At 58.5% G+C, this 18560-nt stretch overlaps 1 protein-coding gene across 3 annotated transcripts in view; it reads right to left on the bottom strand.

The window, feature by feature from the left end:
- GUCY2D (guanylate cyclase 2D, retinal) overlaps positions 1-18560 on the bottom strand; it is a 71993-nt gene that overhangs the window by 20827 nt on the left and 32606 nt on the right. For 2 of the 3 annotated variants that reach the window (XM_073326769.1, XM_073326770.1), the window contains exons 3-9: positions 13080-13957; positions 10990-11291; positions 10420-10774; positions 5632-5716; positions 4538-4634; positions 3898-4005; positions 2997-3080 (exon numbers count right to left, since the gene is read on the bottom strand). In XM_073326769.1, the coding sequence (XP_073182870.1) occupies positions 2997-3080; positions 3898-4005; positions 4538-4634; positions 5632-5716; positions 10420-10774; positions 10990-11291; positions 13080-13788 (1740 nt within the window). In that variant the 5' untranslated portion in view covers positions 13789-13957. Of the gene's footprint in view, positions 1-2996; positions 3081-3897; positions 4006-4537; positions 4635-5631; positions 5717-10419; positions 10775-10989; positions 11292-13079; positions 14108-18560 lie in introns of those variants that run through there. The other variant, XM_073326771.1, reaches the window with a different exon arrangement.

The raw sequence follows: 18560 nt of genomic DNA, 5'->3' as shown, positions 1-18560 counted from the left end.
CCACTAGACCCCCCACTCCCATCCCAGAGCCAGAGAGAGAACCCAGGAGTCCTGGCTCCCAGCCCTTCCCCTTTTAACCACCAGGCACAGGGCTGCTCAGTGTTTAGTGCTAGAGCTTTAAAAAATGCAACCCTCCTTTTCCACCCCCCCAGCTCCACCCCCCCATGCCCTGAACAGAGTTGGCATCTGGCCTGGGGGTGTGTGGGGGTGGGTCTGGGGATGGCAGAGGGGGGTTGAGTTGTTAGTTGCCCCTCCCAGCTGGCTAAGACCCACCATCAAAATTGTTGCATCCTGCAGCTTTGGCCTCATGCCTTCGTCCTCAGCTGGGGAAAGCCAGGCCCACGATCACCCACCCCAGCCAGAAAGAGAACAAACCCGGCGTGAGCAGGCAGCCGCTCAGCCAGCTATGGCACCGTCCCACCAGTCGCTATGGGGACTATGATTCGGGGGGGGAGGAGCAAGGTTTGCGCCAGGCTAAGGTTTCCTTCTCAAAACCCCATTTCACAGGTCTTTGTCAATCTCTCCCCAGTAGAGGCAGTAGGAAAATTTTCAGCAAAACAGTTTCCCATTGGCAGATGCTGTTTGGGCCACCCCCAATTTTTTGAACAAAATTGATGCCAAAAATTTTGGCAAGGAGCAAGCGGGGAGAGGGCAATTTCAAAAGGGTGAAAAACATCTGATTTGAGGGCGAAACATTTGGGTGGGTTTTTTCCCATTGTGAAATGACTTTTCATTACTCGATCGTCAAAGAGAATTCAAACCAACCATGGAAAAAGTTCGGACTGAGCTGAACGAAACATTGGAATTCCTCGAGACAAGAGACTTCCAGCTGAAATGAAATCTATTTCAAAATTGGGTTTTGCCCTTCAAATTCTGAAATTTTGAAGGTGGAAAATGTACCCCCCTCAAAAAATTGTGTTTGATTCCCCCCCCCCAAAAAAATCTAAAAAAAAAATTAAAAAATTGCAAGACAGAAAATCCATTTCTGACCAACTCGATTCAAAACTCCCCGATTCACCAGCGCACTTCCGCACAGACTGAGTTCCGAGAGTCCCACTCAGATGGACGCGTAGCCAAAATCGGAGTGGAAAACACCAATCCTGCGTGGGACAGATTCATTGATAGGATCGGGGCCTCGGGACCCGAAAGACCAGAGCTGTTTTCGGCGGGGGGAAGGGTGGTCAGTAGTATACAGCTGAATAGCATTCATCACCATGTCTTTTTTGACAGGTTTCCATGCCCCATTCAGGGCTTATATCCCACCCTCCGTCCCCGTTTCCGTTGGTGTCGAAGTTCGGCGCCATCGGCCATTTGGAAAAAAAATTTTGATTATTTAATCTTTAAGCTCTCTCACGCTATTCTTTCAACCTTTTTCTCTAAACAAACAATCAAATGTATCAAAGCAGAAGCATGCAACACCCCCCCCCCATTCAAACATAAAACATAATCAACAGGGTTTTTTTTCAAAATGGCCAATGGTGCCGAACTTCGACGCCAACGGAAACGGGGATGGAGGGTGGGATATAAACCCTAAATGGGGCTTGGAAACCTGTCCAAAAATATATGGTGATGAATGCTATCGAACTGTATACTACTGTGGTCAACCTGATGGATTCAAACCCCATTTTCCAGTACTTCAGGAGGCAGTAGGCACCATTTACCCAATTTTCCAGGGGTGTGTGAGTCGGGGGAAACTGAGGCATGGAGTAACTCAGCCCTTTCCCCAAGGGCTCACCACCGAACCAAGAATAGAACCCAGGCGTCCTGCCTCTTTGCTAACAGATTCTGCTTGACACAACTCAAACAAAGCAGGAGAAACAAAAAAACCTGGGGTATTTTTGGTAAGAAAACCCAAAATTTTAGAGCCAGAGTTCAAGGGTCACGGGGGGGGACTCATGGCAGGGTTACAAAACCCTCCCTTTCTTTATGGCTAAGAAACATGCCATTCGGTTTAGCACAGGGAGAAATTGTGTCCCACGCAAGAGTTTGAACGCATCTGGCTTCCAACCCCCTGAACTTTCGCCTGGAGCTGCAAAGCGGGATGGGATGTCCTCCACCCACGGGGTTATTCTGCCAAGGATGCCAGCTGGGGTTGATCTGAGGCCTCGTGTCAAAGAACAGAGATAAAATTCCAGGCTGTCCCGCTTGGCACAGAAAGAACAGGGCAATTCGGACAGCGGCCGTCAAAAATTCACCCATTTCCATACCCGGACTGGCCACTAGTGGGCAACAAAGAGTCACCCCTGGTGTTGGGAGAGTCCCCAGTGGGACTTCACATTGTCACACATCCCCGCCCGAACCCCGCTGCCAGGCGAGAGGAAATTGAGTCTCAGCCTCGAGGAGACCCCACTGGCCGATGGGTCAGCTGCTGAACGTGGGCTCAGGAGGGTTCCGATGTTGGTGGCACGCAGCTCCTGGAGTTGGGGATCATTACAAGAGGAACACAGCCCAGATCTGGGTCGGAGTCTGGGCAGCACCTGGCCCAACAAGGCCCAGATCTGGGTCTGAGTCCAGGCAGCGCCCGGCATGAGAGAGCCCGGCCCTCGATCGGGGTCTGGGCAGCGCCCGGCACAATGGGGCCCCGGTGAGCAGTAGCTGGCCCCGTAACACCAATAGTAAGAACCACTCCCCCTTCCCCGGGGTGCCCCCTACTGCATGCTGTGTGCATCGCGGGGAGAAATTCTCACTTCTCGCACTATTAAAAAAAAATCAAAATACCCTCCCCCGGCAAGGGGGATCCCCCTCTCCCTCCAGGGACAGGCAGATCCGACAGGCGGGTGATGCGGCTGATGAGGAGATTGGACCCAGGCCCGGCAGTGGTCTTACTGACTGAATGCCAGGTGACGGGGAAGTGGGGGGCGGCTACCAGGTGCCATAGCCGCTGCTTTCCCTCCTGTCCGTGGGAGAGGAGTGAAACCCGGGGGGCAGGGAGGGAAGAAGCTGAGGGGGAGGATGCGGGAGCCCAAAGGCAGTGCCTGGAGCCTTTGGCCGCTTACCTGCACGGCTGCCACTAGCCCTTGGTTGTTAAACAAAAGGAGGAGGAAGGGGACGTGGCTGTTGCATTTTTGCTTCTCATCTCCCTAAGGATGGCAGGAAGCAGCTGTCAATCATGTGGCCTGGCGGGGTGGGGGAGAGAGAAGCGGGGGCGAGGGGGGACACCCCGAATGCCGGCGGGGTCGGGAAAGGGGACGGAGGTGGAGGAGCAAGGGGGGATCCTGTTCAGATGGAGGAGGGGATGGATGGTGCTGGCGGGCAGGGTGGGAAGCACAGGTGTCCCAGGGGGGATGGCACGGCCAGGGGTGGTGGGAAGAGCCATCCCAGGGAGACACGGAGGGAGTGAAACCCAGGTGGATACTTACGCAGGGGGTATTTTCCCAGCAAGGGATATTTACCTGGCAGAGGGTGTCCTGGGGTAAATACCCAGTGCGGGACAATGCCCAGGGGGTATTTACCTCATGGGTGCACCTGCAGGACACTGCCCCGGGGGTATTTACCTGGTGGGAGCACTCAGGGGCTGTGCACAAGGGGCAATTATCTGGTGGGGGCACATGGGGGCAGTGCCCAGGGATATTAACCTGGAGGGGGCACCTAGGGGCAGTGCCCAGGGGGTATTTACCCAGTGGGGGGCCTGTGCCCTGAGGGCAGTGCCCAGGGGGTATTTAGCCAGTGAGGGGGGGTCTGTACCCTGGGGGCAGTGCCCAGGGAGTATTTAGCTGGTGGGGGGGGCCTGTGCCCTGAGGGCAGGGCCCAGGGGGTATTTAGCCAGTGAGAGGGGGATCTGTGCCCTGGGGGCTGTGCCCAGGGGGTATTTACCCGGTGGGGGGTCTGTGCCCTGGAGCCGGTGCAGAGGGAGGGGGTACCGGGGGGGCACCGGGGGGGGGGCTGGGGGAAGGTTACCTCGGCGACAGCCATGTTGGTGTTGTCAGGGGCAGCTGCCAGGCTCTTGAAGCTCCTCATGTCAGAGACACTCTTCCCCGCCAGGCTGGTGCGGCTCTCGTCCATCTTCTGCCGGGGCCAAGGGCAGAGCATCAGCCTGGCTCTGGGAGGGGGCCTCTGACCCCCAGATCCCTTCCACCCACTGAACTCCCTTTGGCATCTCTGACCCCGACCTCTAGGGTGGGCATCTCTGACCCCTGACCTCTAGGGTGTGCCCCTCTGCCCCCCCCCAGGGAGCATGACCCCCCAGTTGGCATCTCTGACCCCAATCCCCCGGCCCTGGGGGTGTCTCTCCCTCTGACCCCGGGGGCGCAACTGCCCAATGTCCCTGACCCTGAGGCATGTCTGTGACCCCAGGAAACACGTCTGATCCCTCTGGCCCCTCTCCCCCAATGCCGTCACCATGGCCGTCCTACCTGACCTCCAACCCTCCTCCTGCTTCACCCCACCGTCCCAAACCCCTGACCCCAAGGACTCCCTACCCCTTCCGAAGACCCACTTCCCCAGCTCCGCCCCACCCATCACCCTGGACAGCCCCCGCCCCTTGGCCCCAGTGGGGTCCCCCCCCGCCGTCCTTTGCCCCCCACACTCTGCTTCTTACTTTGTTGCTGCTCTGGGTGTGGATGAAGGTCAAGTCGTCCATGGTCAGAATGATCTTGTTGGGCCCCTTCATCAGCTGGGCATGCAGGATCCGGCGCCTGCAGGGTGTGGAAACACAGATGCATGGGGTGCAAGCCCCGAAGTGTGTGGGGGGCATTGCACCTCCCCCCTGACTGCTGGGAAAGGATGTGGGGAGCCCAGCTTGGGAAATGGGAGGGGGGAACCTTGCTTGGGCTACCTCCCCTGCTGGGCACTGGAATATGGAAACACCAGATGACCCCCTGCCCCCCAGGATTAATTAAAAGGGGGAGTCTATGGAGATAGTAGGGCAGCAGGCATGCATGTGGGGCCTCCCCTGGCAACCTCTGCCTGCCAGTCCCAGGAAAAGCCAGGAGACGGCATGGTTGTCCATACAATTGTTAGCCCACAGCTAGCGATAAGGAACAAGGATCCAATATGGACGGGCTGGGACCCCACATGGCCGCCAATGACGCCATGAGCCCACAACGAGATGGGCCGGGACCCCACGTGGCTGCCAATGACGCCACGAGCCCACAATGGGATGGGCCGGGACTCCACATGGTCGCCAATGACACCATGAGCACACAACGAGATGGGCCGGGACCCCACGTGGCTGCCAATGACGCCACGAGCCCACAACGGGATGGGCCGGGACTCCACATGGTCGCCAATGACGCCACGAGCCCACAACGGGATGGGCCGGGACTTCACATGGTCACCAATGACGCCACGAGCCCACAACGGGATGGGCCGGGACCCCACGTGGCCGCCAATGACGCCATGAGCCCACAACGGGATGGGCCGGGACCCCACGTGGCCACCAATGACGCCATGAGCCCGCAACGGGATGGGCCGGGACCCCACGTGGCCGCCAATGACGCCATGAGCCCGCAACGGGATGGCCCGGGACCCCACGTGGCCGCCAATGATGCCATGAGCCCACAACGGGATGGGCCGGGACCCCACGTGGCCACCAATGACACCATGAGCCCACAACGGAATGGGTTGGGATCCAATTTAGCCGCCAATGACGCCATTAGCCCATAGCAGGAAGTTGCCCACCACAGCTCTCACCTGATGTAATAAGCAAGAACCGTTCCCCCAACAATCAAGCTGGAAACCAGGATGAAGAGCAGCAGGATGAAGCTGGGGTCCACCCCTACAGGGGAGGGACAGCAGGGGGGGTTAGCGATGGAGGGTGGGGAAGACCTCCAGGTCCCCCAGCCCCACTCAGGTTCAGCCCTCCCTCTCCCCTTGAAACCCACACAGGAATGCCCCCATTTCCTCTGCCCTCCGCTATCCCTTACAAGGGGTTTCCGGGGTCCGACCCTCTTCTTCTCCCCGTTCCAATACCCCAAAAAGGACTCCCCTCGTCTCCCCCAATCTCACCCATATGGACCCCTCCTCTTTCCCCATTTCTGCTCAGCAGAACTCCTCCTCTTTCCCCTCCTCCATCCCAAAAGGACCCCCCCTCACTCCCTGCCACCCCACAGATGGAAAGAGGGCAGGGGAAGGGGATTCTCTGACTATTGGCCACAGATCAAGTGGTCATGGGATAATGAAGGCTCCAGAACCAAGCCAGGAGGTCCCAGGGCAACCGTCAAGCATCAAACTGGGCAAATCTGTGGCCAGCTGAGGAATTCCCGGCCGGTGCAGAGCCATGAGTCGCCTGCTCCGAAAACACAGGCTCCAGCCAAAGGAAATTCTCCAGGAATAGGAGCAGTATGGGGTCTATGACACACAGGGGAGAGGCTCTGTGCCCAGCCAATAAAGGTCAGCTCAAAATAAAATAGCCAGCCCAGTGCATTCTTAGCGCACAGCGGGAAGTGCCAGGATCCAACATGGCCACCACTAAAGTCCTTCACCATGAACAGGAACTGGACAGAGACAGACAGTCTGAGGCATGTATGGAAATGGATGGATGTGCAAGGGGATGCATGATTGGACGGAGAGGTGAGTGGATGGACGGACAGATGGGTGGGTGTGAGGAGGGTGGGACAGACAAATGGATGGCTGGACAGACAGATGGATGGGTGGGTGAATGGATGGACAGATAGGTGGGCGCATATGGGAATGGGTAGATGGACAGACAGATGGGTAGATGTGCATGGGACGGATGGATGGATGGACAGATGGGGGGTTGTGCATGGGGTGGGATGGGTGGACAGATGCGTTTGCATGCAAAGGGGTGGAGGGAGGGATGGATGGATGGACAGACAGACAGGTGGGTTTATGTGGGGAGGGAGGTGGGTGGATGGGTGGGTGCGCGGGAGATGGATGGGAGGTTGTTGGGAGGGTGCACTTGGGGATAGATGGATAGACAGGTGGATGGACGGACAGACGGGTGGGTGGGTATACGTGAGGACGGATGGGTGGCTGGGCATGGGGATGGGTGGATGGACAGTTGGATGTGTGTGAAGATGGATGGATGAGTGGATGGATGTGCATGCAGAGAGATAGATGGACAGACGGATGGGTGGACGCACTCGAGAATCAATGGATAAAAGGACAGGTGGGTGCAGAGATGGTTGGGAAGGTGTGTGTGGGGACAGATGGCTGGACAGATGAGGGATGGACACACATGGGGACAGATGGCTGGATGGACAGACAGATGGGTGCATATGGGGACAGACAGATGGGTGGACAGATAGGTGGGTGGGGGCATGTGGGGACAGATGGACGGACAGATGGGCGTATGGGTGCATGTGGGAACAGATGGACAGATGAATGGGCATATGGGTGCATGAGGGGACAGAAAGTTGGACGGACAGGCGGACAGGGGCATGTGACATTATTGACATAACCTGTGATCATGTAGATCATTGTTGCAACCACTGTTATATATTTGCAGCAAATATTGTACAAAGATGGTCGTGTAAGGTGTCTATGGGAAGTTTATGATTTGCTGATTATGGTTATGCTGTCTCTGGGTGTGTATCATTCTTGTAGTTGAAGTTATGAATATTGGCTATGGACTTGTATCTCAGTGTGTTTTGATTCTAAGTAGCCTCAGCGAAGCATTTGTTCAGCTTCTTGAGAAGGGACTATTCTCAGTAAGTGCCCAGTCAAGAAACGCTTAACGGACAATGGACTTTGGGAGATGCCAATCCATATCTGAGCTTTCCTGGGAACATTCAAACTAACATGTAAACAATGGCGTCGGCCTAGCAGACTGAGTCATGAGGACACATGTGACTTGCCCATGTGATGCCAGACTCCATCTTGCTGCTGTGATCGTCCACAGGGCAGAGGATATAAAAAGCAGCTGCAGCTCCTCCATCTTGTCTTCAGTCCTGCTTCTTGCCTCTGGAGGGACTTGGCTACAAACTGAAGGTCTGAACCAGGGACTGAAAGCCCCATCCCAGCTGGGGATGTTCTCCAGAGATTGGATTTGAACCTGCAGTTTATTCCATCCCTGCTACAAGCCTGAACCAAGAACTTGGCCATTGCTCTATGGAATTAGAATCATAGAATCATAGAATATCAGGGTTGGAAGGGACCTCAGGAGGTCCTCTAGTCCAACCCCCTTCTCAAAGCAGGACCAATCCCCAACTAAATCATCCCAGCCAGGGCTTTCTCAAGCCTGACCTTAAAAATATCTAAGGAAGGAGATTCCACCACCTCCCTAGGTAACACATTCCAGTGTTTCACCACCCTCCTAGTGAAAAAGTTTTTCCTAATATCCAACCTAAACCTCCCCCACTGCAACTTGAGACCATTACTCCTTGTTCTGTCATCAGATACCACTGAGAACAGTCTAGATCCATCTTCTTTGGAATCCCCTTTCAGGTAGTTGAAAGCAGCTATCAAATCCCCCCTCATTCTTCTCTTCTGCAGACTAAACAATCCCAGTTGCCTTAGCCTCTCCTCATAAGTCATGTGTTCCAGTCCCCTAATCATTTTTGTTGCCCTCCACTGGACTCTTTTCAATTTTTCCACATCCTTCTTGTAGTGTGGGGCCCAAAACTGGACACAGTACTCCAGAGGAGGCCTCACCAATGTCGAATAGAGGGGAACGATCACGTCCCTCGATTTGCTGGCAATGCCCCTACGTATACATCCCAAAATGCCATTGGCCTTCTTGGCAACAAGGGCACACTGTTAACTCATATCCATATTAAATTGATTCCATTTAACCAGCTCTAGCTCTCATCTCTCTCTTTTTCCTTTTACGAATAAACCTTTAGATTCTAAAGGGTTGGCAATGGCGTGATTTGTGGGTAAGATCTGATTTGTATATTGACCTGGGTCTGGGGCTTGGTCCTTTGAGATCGAGGGAACCTTTTTTCTTTTACTGGGGTATTGGTTTTCATGACCATCTATCCCCATAATGAGTGGCACTGGTGGGGATACTGGGAAACCGGCGTGTCTAAGGGAATTGCTTGTGTGACTTGTGGTTAAGCCAGTGGGACAAAACCAAAGTCTGCTCTGTTTGGCTGGTTTGGTTTGCCTTGGTGTGCACAGAGACCCCAGCCTTGGGCTGTAACTGCCCTGCTTTAAGCAATTTGTCCTGAATTGGTATTCTCAGTTGGGTCCCACCAAAGCCAGCATCATTACAGGGCGCATGGGGACGGATGGCTGGATGAACGGGTGGAAGGGGGTGAGTGGGGACAGATGGGTTGGTACACATGGGAACGGATGGCTGAATGGATGAGGGGGTGGCGGGCATAGGAACAGATAGATAGATGGACAGGCAGGTGCACATGGGGACGGATGGATAGATGGACAGGTGGATGGGTGCACATGGGGACGGATGGCTGGACAGATAGGCGGATGAGTGCACATGGGGACGGACGGATAGACAGATGGGTGGGTGGGTGCGTGTGGGGCAGATGGATAAACGGACAGGGGGATGAGTGCGCATGGGGACGGATGGCTGGACAAGCGGGCATGCGTGGGAATGAATGGCTGGATGGACGGACAGGCGGATGGATGCGCGTGGGAACGGATGGCTGAACGGACGGACAAATGGGTGTGCGTAGGAACAGATGGCTGGATGGACGAGCGGATGGGTGCCCATGTGGACAGACGGCTGGAGGGACGGTGGAAGGGTGCGTGTAGGGAACATTGGCTGGACGGACAGGTGGTTGGTGCACTTGGGAATGCATGGCTGGACAGACAGGCAGATGCGTGCATGTGGGGACAGATGGCTGGACGGGCGGACGGGCGCACGTAGGGAAGACTGGCTGGACAGATAGGTGGGTTGGTGCACGTGGGAATGGATGGCTGGATGGACGGGCAGACTGGTGCGTGTGGGGACAGACGGAAAGACGGACGGGTGGATGGGTGCATAGGGATGGATGGTTGGATGGATGACCAGAGGGGTGTTCGTGGGGATGGATGGCTGGATGGATGGCCTGATGGGTGCTCATGGGGATGGATGGATAGACCAACAGGTGGATGGGTGCTCTTGCAGACAGATAGATAAATGGATGGTGGATGGGTGCACATGGGGATGGACAGTTGGACAAATAGGCGGATGGGTTTATGTGGGGATGGATGGACGGACAGACGGGCGGACGGGTGCGCATGGGGACAGATGGCTGGACGGACAGGCAGATGTGTATGCATGGGGACAGTTAGATGGACAGACAGGAGGGTGGGTTAGCACGGGGACGGATAAATAGATGGACAGGTAGATGGATACATGTCGGGACGGATCGCTGGATGGACGAGTGGATGGGTGCTTGTAGAGATGGACGGACGGGTGGATGGCTGCGCTTGGGGACAGATGGCTGGACAGAGAGACAGACAGGTGGGCATGCACGGGGTGGATGTCCAGCTAGACCGACAGACCAGACACGTGCAGGGAGGGACACATCGGGAGGCCAGAGGACAGACGGACAGACAGCGAGTGCTCACCCCCAGAACAGACAGATGTTGGGTCGAACCAGCAGCTCGAGTCGGTGCCGGGGCTGGCACTGTGGGGCCAGTGGATGGCATGCCCCACGTAGCGCAGCCCCTCGGGCCCCGTGGCCACGCTGTAGGTGGGCCAGAGGTGGTTCCCTTTGCCGTCCGTGTCAAGGATGATGTAGCTCACCACGGGGTCGCCATCCTCGTCTGCTGCCAGCGGCTGGCAGAAGCCGTCCAGTTGGAAGTCCCGCGCATGCTCGGCGACGCTGGAGCCCATCACCCAGCGGCCGGCCTGCTGTGTGCGCTCCACCGCCTTGGCCAGGTAGTAGATGGAGTTGTAGATGGTGCCGAAGAGCGGGTGCACCTGGGGGCAGCGGGGGGACGGGGTCAGGGGCAGCGGGTGGTGGGTTTTGGCACGCCCCCTCCAGCTGCCCAAGGGTGCTGTCTCCTCACTGGTCACATCTGTGCACCTCCAACCCGCCTCCCGCTTGGCCCTGGTCCCAACACCCCTGCCTCTCTGCCCGTCCCAGGGTCAAGACCAGCATCCTACGGCCTGTGCCCTCCGTGTCTGGTGCCCACCTGTGCGGGGTCCAGGTGAGCCGGCAACTCGTGCGCCCGCTGGGCGTCCTGGAAAGCCTCGCGGAAGCCGCGCTCGGGGGCGTCGATGGTGACGGTGAGCACGGCGTCGTAGGCCAGCCGCAGCTTGGTGTTATTGCCCAGCACGGGGTAGGGGGTCCGGCGGTAGGGCAGGCTGTATGTCAGCGCGTCGTAGGGGATGAAGATGAAGGTGCCGTCCGTCATGCGCAGGTCCTCGGCCTTCTCCAGCAGGAGGCGCTGCTCCTCCCCGCCCAGCAGCACCGAGTGCATGCACATCACCACCACTGCGGGGGGCGGGGACATGGGGGGCAAGGGGACATAAGGGGGGAGGGGAGGAAGACGCACCAGAAGGCTGAAAAGTGCCCGACAGGTTAGAGCGGTGGGCAGAGCTGGCCCCCCCTCTGTCCCCCAGCCACCCACGGCTTGGGATCGGGCTTCCCCCTTGCACCAGGACTTCGGTGTTCCACCCGTCACCCCAAGAGTCCTCTGACTTCCCATCCCCGCACACCCTCTATTCCCCCCACGCCTCTGTCTCTCCATCCATCCATCCCCCACACACCTCTCCGTCTGTCCATTCATCCACCCCACACACCTCTCCGTCTGTCCGCCCATCCACCCCACACACCTCTCCGTCTGTCCGCCCGTCCATCCCACACACCTCTCCGTCTGTCCGCCCGTCCACCCCACACACCTCTCCGTCTGTCCGCCCGTCCACCCCACACAGCTCTCCGTCTGTCCGCCCGTCCACCCCACACAGCTCTCCGTCTGTCCACCCGTCCATCCCACACACCTCTCCGTCTGTCCATTCATCCACCCCACACACCTCTCCGTCTGTCCGCCCGTCCACCCCACACACCTCTCCGTCTGTCCATTCATCCACCCCACACACCTCTCCGTCTGTCCGCCCGTCCACCCCACACACCTCTCCGTCTGTCCATTCATCCACCCCACACACCTCTCCGTCTGTCCGCCCATCCATCCCACACACCTCTCCGTCTGTCCGCCCGTCCACCCCACACAGCTCTCCGTCTGTCCACCCGTCCACCCCACACACCTCTCCGTCTGTCCGCCCGTCCACCCCACACACCTCTCCGTCTGTCCATTCATCCACCCCACACACCTCTCCGTCTGTCCGCCCATCCATCCCACACACCTCTCCGTCTGTCCGCCCATCCATCCCACACACCTCTCCATCCTCAATCCATCCATCCATCCCCCACACATACCTTTCCATCTGTCCATTCATCCATCTGTCCCACACACCCCTCCATCTGCCCATCCATCCGCACACCTCTCCGTCTGTCCATCCATCCATCCCCCGCACACCTCTTTATCCATCCATCCCTCACACACAGCTCTCCATCCATCCATCTACCCCCCCACACACACACACACACGTCTCCATGTGTCCATCCATCCCCCACAGGCCCAATCATCCATCCACCCCGCCACGCCTCTCTCTGTCCGTCTGTCCATTCAACCACCCCACACACCTCTCTGTCTGTCCATCCATCCATCCCCCACACCTCTCTGTCCATCTACCCCCACACAAACATTCTTATGCCTTTATTTATCTACCCATTCCCCCTACATCTCTCTGCCCATCCATCCCCCTATACCCACACCCATCATCTCTATCTAGGCACCCAGCCCCTGGTAAATGCACACGTCTCCAGGCCAGCAGGGCTGGCCAGAGCCCAGGGGACCTCGCTGAGCCCTCCCACCATCGAACCCGCAGCTTCCAGCTCAACCAGCGTGCCCCCTTGGCTGGGAAAGTCTCCCAGTGATGGGGCATTCTCCCTCCTTTGGCGGCTGATCCCCCTCCCGGGGCAACATGGACCCCTTATTTCCTGTCTGAATTTGTCCGGTTTCAGCTCCCAGATATTCCTGACTCAGAAATCCTGGCTCCTCTGCTCTAACCACTAGACCCCACTCCCTTCCTGGAAACAGGAGAGAACCCAGGAGTCCTGGCTCCCAGCCCCCCCTGCTCTAACCCACTAGACCCCTCTTCCCCTAACCTCCCAGAGGTGGGGAGAGAACCCAGGAGTCCTGCCCCTCTCCCACCGGCGTACCTCTGACGTTGTCGGCTCTCTGCACCCTCCGCAAGGCATTCCGGGCCCCGTCGGCCCCGGGCTCCATGGTGGTCACCACACCCACGGGCAAGCCGAACTCGCGCAGGGAGCTGGCCAGGCCCTGCCCCACCTCCACCCACAGGTCCTGCCGGGAGGTGACCACAGCCACGTGGGCCCAGCGGAAGAACTGGAGGACAGCGTAGAGGACGGCCGAGGCCCGGGGCAGGGGCCGGGCGAAGGTGCCCCACCGCTCGACCTCGGCGTCCCCGTTCAGGCAGGCCCAGGAGAAGACGGGCTTGTTCCAGGCCCGGCCCAGCGGTCCGGCCGCCCCGCAAGACCCTGGGTTGAGCGGCCCCACGAAGCCCGAGGCATAGCGCTCGGCCTTGACCAAGGCCACCAGCGCCTGGCTGGTCTGGCACTCCTCGTTCAGCAACACGTAGTCGAACCAGTAGCCCTGGTTCATGGTGGGGTCCTTGTTGAGCCGCCCCACGGCCAGCTTGGCGGCCACCTCGGGCAAGGCCTGGGCGAAGATGGGGTCGCAGGTCCAGGGCCCCATCACCCCCACCTTGAAGGTGGCAGGCTGGACCCAGGCGGGCCAGCCCAGGAGCAGGAGCCAGAGCAGGGGGGCCTGGGGCCGCCGGCGTCCCCACCTGGGGTGGTTGGAGAGGCGCAGCAGAAAGCTGTGGACACCGAACCAGGCGGGAGGCATGGTTCAAGGGAGCCTGGAGGGGACGGCTGCAAGGGGGGGAGAGGTCGCCGGGCTCTTTAGCCCCGTGGGGGCCAGGCCCCGGAGGCTCGGGTGTAAAGAGGTCTGGCCGCCACGCCCGACATCACGAGAGGGGAGGTCACTGCCGCCGGAGCTACGGGGAACGGTGCACCTGGAAGAGAGAGGAGACAGGTGTCAGAATGGGAGGCAGAGAGTGGGGGAGATGGGAGCCAGGACTCCTGGGTTCTCTCCCCGGCTCTGGGAGGGGAGTGGGGGCTGGTGGGTTAGAGCAGGGGGGGCTGGGAGCCAGAACTCCTGGGTTCTCTCCCCAGCTTGGGGGGGGGGGTGGAGTGGGGGCTAGTGGTTCGCGCAGGGAGGCTGGGAGCCAGGATTCTCCCCCTGGCTCTGGGGAGGGGAGTGGGGAGTGAGGTGTACTGTACTGTCTTGCTACCCAACGGCAGCCATCTTACTGCCAGGGGCAGCCCTCTTGTTGTCAGCGGCAACCACCCTACTTCCAAGGGTGGACGTCTTGCGGCTAGGACCATCCATCTCACGGATGATGGAAACCATCTCGATGTCAACAGTGACCACAACGCCAACTACGGTGGCTGTATTGCCCACAACGGCAGCCATATTCTTAACGATGGTGGCCACCAGCCGTATTGTCACAAACGGCAGTCATAATGCTAACTATGGCGGTGGCCAATTGCCAAGGGACTGTGCATAAATTACACAACATTTAGTGGGTGGGTCCTGACTTGTGCGGGTTTGTTTCGGCATCGCAAAGCGTTACAAGGGGCGGGCGGCTCTTGAAAATCACCAGGAAAGCGTGTTGCGTCAATGGCCATATGGTCACCATGCCAGCAATATGTTCGCTAATGGTGACCCTGTCGCCAACAACGGCCGCCAAACTGTTAACTGCAGCGGCCATGTTGCGAACAGTGGCAGCCATATTGCGAATGGCAGCCATATTGCAAACAGTGGCGGCCATATTGCGAACAGTGGCGGCCATATGGCGAATAACAGTAGACAAATTGTTAACAACGGCCATATTGCCAATATGCCAGCCATATGGTCACTAACAGTGGCCGTATTGCTAACAACGGTGGCCATATTGTGAACTGTAGACCTACTGTTAACGGCAGCCATATTTGTGAATAACAGCGGCCATACATGGCCACCAGGGGTGACTATAATGCTAACAATGGCAACCATCTTTCCAGGGCATGACCCCACAGCCTGTACCAGCCCGCCATGACCCTTGCCTTGACAGCAGGCAACCCCTGGCCCCTCGTCCCTCCCGCCCCACACGCATGGGGCCTTGCATGGCCCATTTCCATGGCAGGCCAAGCGGGAGGGGTCGCGGCGGGCGAGGACAGCTGTCCTGGCCTAAATCCACCTGATCTCATCAGCCTCGGCTGGTATTAGCCAAATCACGGCGACACGTGGCGCCCGGCACGTCCATAAACCTGCCCGCTCCCCTCCCCCACCCCAATCCTAATCCCCCAGCTGAGCTAAACGGGGATTAACCCTTTGGCCCCAGCTGCCCCGTCGCATTAGGTGTGAAGCAGCCCAATGGCCCAGGGCAGCCACGTGTGAGCGCAGCTCCGGCGGCCCCAGCCTACATGTCGCCTGCCCCACGTGGATGGGCCGGAGCGGGGCGGGGGGGAGCTAGAAGAAGCCCTGGGCAAGGTGGGGCAGGATGGAAGGAATGGATGGGTGGCCAGGGGAAGTCAGTGGTGACCTTGGTCCTCAGACGGTTCTCGGGCTAAGCAGGGAAGAGAGCCAGGGAGCGGGGCAGGGGGCTCAGCAGGGGGCGCTCTCCCCTGGCTGGCAGGGCTGGCCCCAGGGCGGGCAGGGAGCGGGGCAGGGGGCTCGGCAGGGGGTGCTCTCCCCTGGCTGGCAGGGCTGGCCCCAGGGCGGCGCTAGGGAGCGCTGGGGGGACAGGGAGTGGGGTGGGGGCTCGGCAGGGGGTGCTCTCCCCTGGCTGGCAGGGCTGGCCCCAGGGCGGGCAGGGAGCGGGGTGGGGGGCTCGGCAGGGGGTGCTCTCCCCTGGCTGGCCGGGCTGGCCCCAGGGCGGCGCTAGGGAGCGCTGGGGGGACAGGGAGTGGGGTGGGGGCTCGGCAGGGGGTGCTCTCCCCTGGCTGGCAGGGCTGGCCCCAGGGCGGGCAGGGAGCGGGGTGGGGGCTCGGCAGGGGGTGCTCTCCCCTGGCTGGCAGGGCTGGCCCCAGGGCGGCGCTAGGGAGCGCTGGGGGGACAGAGAGCGGGGTGGGGGCTCGGCAGGGGGTGCTCTCCCCTGGCTGGCAGGGCTGGCCCCAGGGCGGCGCTAGGGAGCGCTGGGGGGACAGGGAGCGGGGTGGGGGCTCGGCAGGGGGTGCACTCCCGTGGCTGGCAGGGCTGGCCCCAGGGCGGGCAGGGAGTGGGGTGGGGGGCTCTGACTGACTACATGAGACGGGCCCAGATGAGCCCCACGGGGGAGCTGTGCCCTATGCTACAGAGGAAGCCATAACCCCGCCCCCCGCCATGGTCCCTGCCACTCTGACCCAGGGGGCGCAAATTCCTTCCCGGCCCAAATCAGGCGATTGGCTGGATCCTGAACCCGTGAGCGAGACCCACCAGCCAGGCTGCTGGCGAGAGGATGCTCCGAACCCCGCCCCATGTCCCAGCTGTGCCTCAGAGGAAGCAGGCCCACCAATGCATGAACAGGGCCAGGAGCCACCGGGGCAAGTACCCTTCCTGACCCTTGCAGGGGACCAACTGGGGCCCTGAAGCATGACTATTAGGAATGTGAGATCTAAACCGGGGGGAGAAGGGGGGACCCAGAGCCTGGCCAGCCCTGCCCCCGATCCTCATGAGCAACACCCTCGCTCAACCCCCTTCAGATATTTCTCCAGCTCTTTCGCAAAATGAATTAAGCCATTTGGCCCCCACAGCACCTCGTGGGAGGCTGTCCCATGCCCACGCGTCTCCAGTGGGTAGAAACCTTCTGTTCTCCGGCATCCACTGATCCCTGGCCCACTGATCCCCCTTCGTTCTGGTGCCAACATTGCCCTGGGGCTGGACTCCCACCGATGGATTTAGATACAGCCACCACACCCCCCTCGCTGACTGCATCTCTGGCTGACAAGGCATGCTCAGCGAGACAGGCTCTCTGGCCCCCTGGGTATGCTCATGCGTCTTTCACCCTCCCCCGTGCCCCAAGTCATTCCCAGCTGGCGAGCCTCCAGCCCCATGGCCACACAGCCAGTCCTCACCAGGAGGCCAGCTGTGGTTTTTGCCACAGCCGGAGACGTTCGGCAGGCAGCCCTCTCCGTTCTCTGTGCATCTCACAATGCATTGCTCTGCTCTAGGAGACCCACCTGGATTTCCCAGCATGCCTTGCTCAGTGTAGGCTATATGCCAGCTGATGCATTTTGGGAGAACGGCCTGGATTTTCCCAGCATGCATTGCTCACTGTGGGTTACATGCCGGCTGATGCATTCTGGGAGAACTGCCTGGATTTTCCCAGCATGCATTGCTCACTGTGGGCTTCATACCGGCTGATGCATTCTGGGAGAATTCACCAGATTTTCCAGCATGCATTGCTCAGCGAGAGCTGCGCTTGTCATAAATGTTTTTCACCTAAAAAGTCTCTTTTCTTGAACTTTTCCCTCCGCCGTTTTTGTTCCCTCTTGTCCCTTGCATCTCTTTCACTCATCTTTTCATCTAATAAAACAAAAAGGGCCTTGTTTTACTAATCCCTAAACCACTGCTCAGCTGCGGCTCTCCCGGTACTTTGGGGGTGAAACCGAGGCACAGCGCAGGGGGAAGCAGCTTCCCATGGGCAGCCAGCAGAGTCCAGGCGTTCGGAGTCCCTCTCCTGGTGACACAGTTGCATCCAATTCATCCTGGTTATAAAACAAATACATTTTTTTTTTTAAATCCAGCCATTGGCCCTGTCTCCCAACCTCAAAGCAGCTCGTAGCATTGCCGACTGGTTCAGTCTCTCGGGGCAGAGACGGCTGGTACCTGCTAAGAGTAGGGGGTGGGGAGCACAATTTAAAGGTTGCCCCTGAACAGCTTGAGTCTCTCCCCGCCAGGCAGGTGCCCCCCTCTTACCCTCAGCGGCCCCCCTCTGCCACTCCTGGCTTGTGAGGGTGCTGCCCGTGGGAGCCAGCTGAGGTCACTCAATCAGGGTGAACTGCAAACAAAACGGGGCAGACCAACCCCGAATGCTGGTGGATATTCCAGGACTTAGATTTACCCAGCCAGCCCAAAACAGCTTCTGTAGCACGTCCTGGGTTACTCAGATGTCCAAACAACGCAGTTCCCTTAAAGTGATCCAGCCTCCGGCCTCCATCCAGACACACACGTCAAACATAGGATGATAAATTCTGAAAATCTTGTCTCATCATATCGAAGAACAGGTTCTCCTGACCCCAAAGGACCAAGCCCCAGACCCAGGTCAAATGGTAACTCAGATCTTACCCCAAATACATGCTTATAGTCAATTCTTGTTATCTAAGCTAAAATTTATTAAAAAGGAAAAGAGAGAGAGTTGGTTGAAAGATCTATGTACAGACAGACTTGAGTTCAATTCTTGAGGTTCAGACACAGAGCAGAGATGAGCTTGTAGTTGCCAAAAGACCTTTTAGAAATAGTCCAGAGGTTATAGTCCAATGTCCATGTTCAGGGTGACTCCAGTCAGTGACTGGGGATCTCCATCCTTATGGCTTAAGGTTTCCCCCTCTTGAAACCCAAAGCAGATCTGAGATGAAGGAGGATCCTGTTCCAAG

This window comes from Lepidochelys kempii, chromosome 28 (assembly GCF_965140265.1).
Source record: "Lepidochelys kempii isolate rLepKem1 chromosome 28, rLepKem1.hap2, whole genome shotgun sequence".
NCBI lineage: Eukaryota > Metazoa > Chordata > Testudines > Cheloniidae > Lepidochelys > Lepidochelys kempii.
The sequence above is the reverse complement of the archived record's forward strand: the minus strand, read 5'-3'. Positions and strand labels throughout refer to the sequence as shown.